Below are 8,649 nucleotides of genomic sequence, written 5' to 3'. Positions count from 1 at the left end.
CAACAACACCAAACTACGAATTAGCAGAAGAATGCCTGAAAACAAACCACAATACTGGCATCTTAACAGTCGGTGCTTCTCCCCGGACGGCGGTTCTACCGGCCTCTACTTTCTCCGTCAAGAAGTGACACCTTTTTGAATATTTAGAGTATATGTACAATGTAACATAGGAATAATGATCGTCCAGAGTTTATGTACAATGTGACATAAAAAAATTGAGGGAATTATAAAGGGGGAGGGGCATGTGAGTGATCACCTTCCCTAGAGATTTCATATAATGATTCTGCAGTATAAAATGAATTTTGGAAATCGCTGCAGTTTCTTAAATTCATGAAATAGAGAACACATTTTGCTTGAATTTTTATTTATTATTTCAAGTTGATATATGGAAAGATTGGAAGTTCTGTACTCTGAGAAATATATTTAAATAGGTTAGGAAACTTTATGGGTATAAAAGAAACCATTTTCAACATTTGTTTATTTCAAACCAAGCAAACTATCTTTTGTCAAAAGCTATAAAATTTTAAAAAAGGCTTATTATCACAAAACGTCCTTAAGATTTACGAAACTATCAGATTGCATCCTCAATATTTTTTTTTGGTCATTCGTGGTCCTCAAGGTTAGTATGCATGATCACAAATGGTCTATGTCGTTAGGTTCTGTCAAAAACTCCATACTGACGTGGCATATATATATATATATATATATATATATCACAAAACATTCTTGAGGTTCACACACCTATCACAAATGGTCCTTAAGAAATTTTTTTATTTTTAAAATTTAAAATTCATAAAATTTTTGTTTTCTTTTTAAAATTTTATGAATTATAATTATTTTAAAATATATATTAAATTTTAAATACATGTGGGCTCTATATATATGCCACATCAGCAAACTAATGAAGTTTTTAAAAAATAATTTAAAATTCATAAAATTTAAAAATGAAAAAAAAAACTAAAGATTAAAATCCTTTCATAAATGGTCCTCAAGATTAAAATCCTTCCATAAATGGTTTTTTCATTTATAAATAATTTTAAAAAGAAAACTAAAATTTTATGAATTTTAATTTTTTAAAAAATAATTCGTAGGGATCATTTGTGATAAGTGTGTAAACCTTAAGGATGTTTTGTGATATATATATATATATATATCATGTCAGCAAACTAACAGAGTTTTTGACAGAACCTTTGTGATTGCACATACTAACTTTAAGGACCATAAGTGACCAAAAAAAATATTAAGAATGCAATCTAATAATTTCATAAATCTTAGGGACGTTTTGTGATAATAAGCACAAAAAAAAAAAAAAAAAAAAAAAGACACTCAAAGGCCCAGAAACTAAACCAAAACGAATGGGTGAAACTTGAAACTTCAAATGTCAAAAGCAAAAAGAAACTCAAAGACTAACTGAGAGATATGACCACATTGCATTCACCAATACGACATTATTGCGTGTGAGCCCCAAGCAAAATATCAAGTATAAATAATGGTTGGACAAAAGCAAAAAGAAACTCAAAAACTAAATGAGATATGACCTCATTGCACTGACCAATATGACTTTGAGCGTGAGCCCCGAGTAAAATATCAAATATAAATAATGGTTCTCTGTCTGAGGCCTAGAAATAAGCCACAAATAACAATGGCAGAAACAACAAAGAGGTAGTGCCTTGTTCTTCTATATACATATATTTTTTTTTGGAAAGATTTCTTATTATCTTTCAAAATTGGGTTTCTTTTTTTCTTTTTTCAGGTATGCAGTTGTCACAGGGGCTAATAAAGGGGTTGGATTTGGCACGGTTAAGCAGTTGGCTTCAAATGGGGTCACTGTGGTGTTAACTGCTAGAGATGAGAAGAGGGGTCTTGAAGCTGTTGATAAATTGAAAGAGTTTGACCTCTCTGACCTTGTGGTTTTCCATCAGCTTGATGTTACAGATCCTTCTAGCATTACTTCCTTGGCAGATTTTGTCAAAACCCAATTTGGGAAACTTGATATCTTGGTATATCTTGAAATTTAAGTTGATTTGTTACTGCTTATAGCAATAAAGCACAATATTTATTTCAATTTTATATATGTATACATATTATCTAATTATCTACTGATGATACTTGCTTTGATTTATATTTTAAGTTGAGATAAACATAAAAAGATGAAATATTTGGAACTGTTGTACTGTGTAGGTAAACAATGCAGCAATTGCTGGAAGCCAAGTAAATCCTGAAGATTTTAGATCAGCTGTAAGTGGTAAGGTAAGGTTCAGTGTTATATATCATATATATCTTCATCATTAAGTCAAATTGGATGCTGCTTCTTGTTGTTCATGTTTTGCAATTCAATGCTGTGCTTCTAATAGGAAAACCATGCCTGTTCTTAATAATCCAATTATTAATCAGTGAAAACTATTCCTGTTTGAGGTGAGGTTAGGGGCTTAGGCAATGAAATTTTCTAGGAATACAATCCTTGTACAAATTTCATTCTCTTATGACTTATGAGTTAGGAAAGTAATGATGCAAAACTTTCATGAGGATTAACTTTCTTCTACTGGATGCAGAAGCCTGAAGAAATCCGTTGGAGGGAAATACCGACGATACCGAACTACAAGTTAGCAGAAGAAAGCCTGAAAACAAACTACTATGGTACCAAAGGAGTGACTGAAGCACTTTTACCCCTCCTCCAGCTATCTGATTCACCAAGAATCGTTAATGTTTCTACTGGTGTTTCTAAGCTTATGGTATGAGAAACTTCAAATTTATGTTTCTCTTTTTACATTCTCCTAACAAGATCATGTTTCCACTTATTAGTTGTTAATGAAGTTTTATGTTCCTGTTTTGAAATCAACTCAAAAGACTCTCCTGTTTTTTATGTTGCTTCAGAATTTTCCAAATGGATGGGCTAAAGAGGTACTAAGTGATGCCGAGAGCCTTACGGAAGAGAGAATAGATGCAGTGTTGGCTGAGCATTTAGAAGACCTTAAACAAGGTTTGGTAGAAAACAAAAGCTGGCCAACTATCTTCCCGCCATATACAGTCTCAAAAGCAGCTGTGAATGCATACACTAGAATTCTGGCCAAGAAGTACCCAACCTTCTACATCAATTGTGTGAGCCCTGGATTTGTCAACACAGATATAACCTTCAATACTGGAACCTTAACCATCGAAGAAGGTGCTGAAAGTCTTGTCTGGTTGGCGCTGCTCCCCAATGGCGGTCCTACTGGCCACTTCTTTTCTCGCAAAGAAGCGACACCTTTTTGAATATTTATGATAATCACGGAGGTTTTTCATATTTCATGAACAATGATCATCGAGAGTTCATGTACAATAATGTAACAGATGAAGTTGAGAGACTTATGTTTTATAGGTATGCGTGAGGATCACCTTCCCATTATAATGTATAAGTCAATGTCATTGCTACAATTTGAGGTTTCGGTGATAGACTCTGTTGCAATTTTCTGCAGATGAAATCCTTGTACAATTTTCGTTCTTGTATAAGTTAGGAAAGTAATGTTGATTTCATGGACCAATATGGAATCACTAGATCAGATATACTTGTTATATCTTGATCATCACATTCAAGTATACTACATCCTAATTATTTAGCCTCAACAATTGAGAACCACCTTCACAATAATCAGAAGGGTTTTAAGTTTACTGTGAACTTAACTTTGTGCATAATGCTCTTGTAGCACTCTTGCCTCCCGGTTAATTATAAATTTGGTTTGACTTTCTTGGTGCTCCACTTGAATTCATATGTTTCTACCTTTATTTCCACTTGGGCATTTTCTTGTTAGTTTGTTTTTCTGCTTTCGGGTTGCGCAATGCTGCAGGTTTTAAAACTGTATAAAATATATAGATAGTTCTAAAAAGGCATAAGAAAGACAATATTATTTACATACATGTGGAAATCTAAATTATGATACGTTGGCAAGTTTAAGTTACAAAAAATAGATTGATAACATGTTGTACATGCCAAGCAATGTGCAAAAAACTATTACAGCCTACAAAGGATAGATAAATAACATGTTTTATATGCCAAGCAGTGTGTGAAAAACTATTAATGACAGGACCCGATCCTAATTCCACTTTGGAATTCGAGTCGGACCCTGTGCGTGTCCGACACCTGGAGAATGTCGGGCACAAATGACCTTTTTACCCTTCCAGTTACAACTAAGATTTAAAATTTTCCTGGACTCCTACCGAAAATTCGGCAGAGTCTCCCCTGTAATTTGTCCAAACCCAAAAAATTTTCACCTGTCAAACGAGCAAAAATTTACACCCAACTGCCAGAATAAGTAAACAAAACATCCAACAGTTCTGGTTTCCAACTATAACCAGATATCAGAGCAGTTACTAATATTTACAAGAAATTAAGTGTTTTACAGCAAAATCCTACATTTCGTGGGTGGCGCGGGAACTAGGAGAGGCCCGGTGGTGGATTCCTGTGCACGTCTACTGCCTGGGGGCGCAAAACATTTGAAAGTGTGAGTGGACAAAATAAGGTTCCAGAAAACAATTTGTGAACATAATAACCCCCACTGTAAAAATAATAGTCATGTAAAGCTGAATATGTAAACTGCACTTGAATTATGCTAAATTCAAAGCATTCACACATATATATATATATATTACAGATATAAAACATGTTCAATCTCGAGAAAACTCGCATAAAATCACTGTAATCAATATTCGCATAAAAGCACTGAAATCCCTTTAAAACTACCACCTAGGTGAAACCCTGTAATTCCGTCAATTCCCCTGGCAGGTCTCGGCGACACACAGTCTATCTGAGCCGCAAACTGGCAGGATTCAGGGGACCACAGTCAGCCTGATCCGCTGGCAGGTCTCGGTGACGCAAAGTCAACTCGAGCCGCAACTGGCAGACCTCGGTGACGCAAAGTCAACTCGAGTGCGTCACCTCGAGCCGCAACTGGCAAGATTCAGGGGACCATAGTCAGCCTGATCCGCAATCCTGGCAGACCTCGGCGACACCAAGTCAAACCGAGCTGCAATCCTGGCAGACCTCGGCGACACCAAGTCCAACGGCGTCCCCGAAACTCGTGAGGCAAATGTCAAGTGTATTGACAAAACTGAAAATAAACTGGATGATTGTAGACAGCGGCATAACTGAGGGTAATAACTGTAGCTGGGTACTCACAGTGGTTTAAAATAAAATATCTTTGAAAAGTCTGGTAAATAACTGTATTTTGGCAAATCTGAACTATGCTGCTATTTTATCCGATATAAAGCTCAAATTCCGTTTTCTATACTTTTTAGCATATTCAACTGAGCAGCACACAAAAATAAAGATATTTCACTTCATAGTTCATGCTAAGAAAAACATATTCAATCAAACTTATTCAAGATCAAATAATGAAATTCATTATATAAAATCATTTATAAAAGAAAAGTCCACTCACTTCTGGTTCGAGCTAGCTGGACCTCTTGAAGGCCCCTCCTGCGGGTCGGTCTGGCCTCGGGTGCCTTACTCGACAGATTTGGAGGAGAATTGAAGGAGAACCAGAGGTTTGAAAATCGGACAAAACCGGGCGAATTTCTTCTTTTTTCGGCCAGCTCCTGTCGGCTCGTGGGCGGAGATCGGTCGGGATGTGACGGCGAGGTCGAGGCGGTCCCGTCGGTACCGGCACCGTGGCTCGGGGTGGCCGGTGGCGGCGGCTGGAGCGAACGGAAGGGGAGGCTCGCGCCCGGGAGGGAGGAGAGAGAGAGAGAGAGAGGAGAGAGAAACTGAGGGGGAAGAGAGAGAGAATGGATAAAAATATGATTTTTTTGTCCAAATTACCGTTTTACCCTTCCCTGTATTTTGACCGTATTTTCTTCGTTACAACTCCGATTCGAGTCCACTCCATGTCTACGGACTCGTTTCGTCGTGCTCTACGCAACGGTGTAAGTGGAATTGTCAAATTCCTTCTTGGTCAAAAAGTCAACTTTTCCCAATTAAATATGGTGAGGGCAAAATTGTCTTTCTTCCAGAATAAATTAATAATTAATTTAGGATTTTTGTTTTAGGTTATTACAATCTACCCCCCTTAAAGAAAATTTCGCCTCGAAATTTACATACCTGTTACTCGAAGAGGTAAGGGTACTGTTCCCGCATTTGGTCCTCGGGTTCCCATGTGGCCTCTTCCACAGTATGGGTCCTCCATAAGACCTTCACAAGTGGGATCTCCCTCGAATGCAAAACTTGCATCTTCCGGTCTAAAATTTGAACTGGTTGCTCGACATAAGTCAAATCTTCTTGTAATTCTATTGGTTGTTCCTCCAATACATGAGAAGGATCAGAAATGTATTTCTGGAGCATCGAGACATGAAACACATCGTGCAACCGAGAAAGATCTGAAGGCAAGGCAAGTCTGTAAGCTACTGGGCCTACACGCTCCACAATCTCATAAGGTCCAATATAGCGAGGACTTAGTTTTCCTCGCCTCCTAAATCTTACTACGCCCTTCCAAGGCGATAACTTCAGGAACACCCAGTCTCCAACCTCAAACTGTAGGTCTTTTCTTCTGTTATCTGCATAACTCTTTTGTCTGTCCTGGGCCGTTTTCAGTCTTTCTCGGATTATCTCCACCTGTTCCTTCGTCCGTTCGACGTCATCTGCCCCTTCCAAACGGTTCTCACCTACTTCATCCCAATAAAATGGAGTTCTACACTGTTTCCCATACAAGGCATCAAATGGGGACATTCTGATACTCGCCTGGTAACTGTTATTATATGCAAACTCCATAAGTGGCAATTTCTCGTGCCAGTCCTCCCGAAAATGTAATGCACAAGCTCTCAACATATCTTCCAAAGTCTGAATCGTCCTCTCAGACTGACCGTCTGTCTGAGGATAAAAAGCAGTGTTGAACTGTAACTGGGTTCCAAAAGCTTCATGCAACTTCATCCAAGATCGGGAGGTAAATCGTGGATCTCTATCCGAAGTAATAGAGACTGGCACCCCATGAAGCCTTACTATCTCATCTATGAAGAGCTTAGCCAACTTATTTAATGTATAGTTTGCTCTTACCGGTAAGAAATGAGCAGACTTCGTGAGTCGATCCGCAATCACCCAAACTCCATCATGCTTATTCCGTGTTCGAGGAAGCTTAAACACGAAATCCATAGTCAGATGTTCCCACTTCCACTCAGGAATTGGAAGTGGTTGCAACAGCCCAGAAGGTTTCTGTCGTTCTGCTTTCGCCTGTTGACAAATCAAGCACTTTCTGACATATTCTGCTATCTCCTTCTTCATGAAAGGCCACCAGTAGTGTTCCCTCAAGGTATGGTACATTTTAGTACTCCCAGGGTGCATGGCAAAAGCAGAGCTGTGGGCCTCTTCAAGAATTTCCCTCTTTAGAGCTTCATCATGAGGAACATACAATCTGGTACCCACCATCAGAGCTCCATTGTTCCTCACTGAACAATCCGTTCTATCACCACTCTCCACTTCTGCTCGTAGTGTGCAAATCAAAGGATCCTCTACTTGAGCTGCTATTATTCGTTCCACCAACACTGGTCTCACCGGATGAGTAGCTAACAATGCTCCCTGCTCATCCACACCCAGCTCAACTCTGAGCTTCCTCAGGTCGATCATCAATGGTACATATCTCCCTCGGAAATAAGCTATTGAGCCAGAAGATTTCCTGCTGAGTGCATCAGCTACCACATTAGCTCTCCCCGGATGGTGCTCAATGGTACAATCATAATCCTTGATCAACTCTAGTCATCTTCTCTGCCTTAGATTCAGCTCCTTCTGAATGAATAAATACTTCAAGCTCTTGTGATCTATAAAAATCTGACATGTGGCCCCGTACAGGTAGTGCCTCCAAATCTTCAAAGCAAATACCACTGCTGCTAACTCCAAATCATGAACAGGGTAATTCATCTCATGCTTCTTTAGCTGTCTGGAAGCATAAGCAATCACCCGACCATGCTGCATCAGTACAAATCCAAGTCCCTGTTGGGAGGCATCACTGTAGATAACAAAGTTGCCACTATCATCTAGAAGCATTAACACTGGAGCAGTGGTTAACCTGGTTTTGAGTTCATTGAAGCTCTTTTCACACTCATTTGACCATTCAAACTTAACTCCTTTTCTTGTCAAACGAGTGAGAGGCGCCACTATAGTAGAAAAGCCTTCCACAAAGCGACGATAATAACCAGCTAATCCAAGAAAACTCCGTACCTCAGTAACGTTGGTTGGTTGTGGCCAATTCACTACTGCCTCGATCTTCTAGGGATCAACATAGACACCTTCTGCAGAGATAACATGCCCCAAGAAATTAACTCTATCCAGCCAGAATTGGCACTTACTGAATTTAGCAAACAATTTCTTCCTTCTCAGAGTCTTCAGCACCAGTTCCAAATGCTTCGTGTGCGCCTTCTGACTTTTGGAATACACCAGAATATCATCTATGAATACGATCACGAAGCGATCCAACTAACGTCGGAACACTCTGTTCATCAGATCCATAAACGCAGCTGGTGCATTTGTCAATCAAAATGGCATCACCAAGAACTCATAGTGTCCATACCTCGTTCGGAAAGCTGTCTTAGGCACATCTTCTTCTTTAATCCGTAACTGATGGTACCCAGATCTCAAATCAATCTTGGAAAATACTTTAGCACCCCTCAACTGGTCAAATAAATCATCAA

At 38.9% G+C, this 8,649-nt stretch overlaps 1 protein-coding gene across 1 annotated transcript; it reads left to right on the top strand.

The window, feature by feature from the left end:
- Positions 1-1,549: 1,549 nt before the first annotated feature.
- LOC117626644 ((+)-neomenthol dehydrogenase-like) lies at positions 1,550-3,454 on the top strand. The gene is made up of 5 exons (XM_034358427.1): positions 1,550-1,662; positions 1,754-2,000; positions 2,182-2,250; positions 2,553-2,732; positions 2,875-3,454. Exons 1-5 carry the CDS (start codon positions 1,601-1,603, stop codon positions 3,250-3,252), a joined length of 936 nt encoding a protein of 311 aa, XP_034214318.1. The 5' UTR covers positions 1,550-1,600; the 3' UTR covers positions 3,253-3,454.
- The last annotated feature ends 5,195 nt before the right edge of the window (positions 3,455-8,649 follow it).

Source organism: Prunus dulcis, chromosome 4 (assembly GCF_902201215.1).
Source record: "Prunus dulcis chromosome 4, ALMONDv2, whole genome shotgun sequence".
In the NCBI taxonomy this organism is placed as follows: domain Eukaryota; kingdom Viridiplantae; phylum Streptophyta; class Magnoliopsida; order Rosales; family Rosaceae; genus Prunus; species Prunus dulcis.
Note: the sequence above shows the minus strand (reverse complement) of the source record. Positions and strands in the feature narration are given on the sequence as shown.

Excerpts from the sequence above, each read along its gene's own strand:
- LOC117626644 (XM_034358427.1), top strand. The coding sequence starts at position 1,601 with ATGGTTCTCTGTCTGAGGCCTAGAAATAAGCCACAAATAACAATGGCA. Across the intron at positions 2,251-2,552 it reads GATCAGCTGTAAGTGGTAAG|AAGCCTGAAGAAATCCGTTG; the intron begins GTAAGGTTCAGT and ends TACTGGATGCAG. Across the intron at positions 2,733-2,874 it reads CTGGTGTTTCTAAGCTTATG|AATTTTCCAAATGGATGGGC; the intron begins GTATGAGAAACT and ends ATGTTGCTTCAG.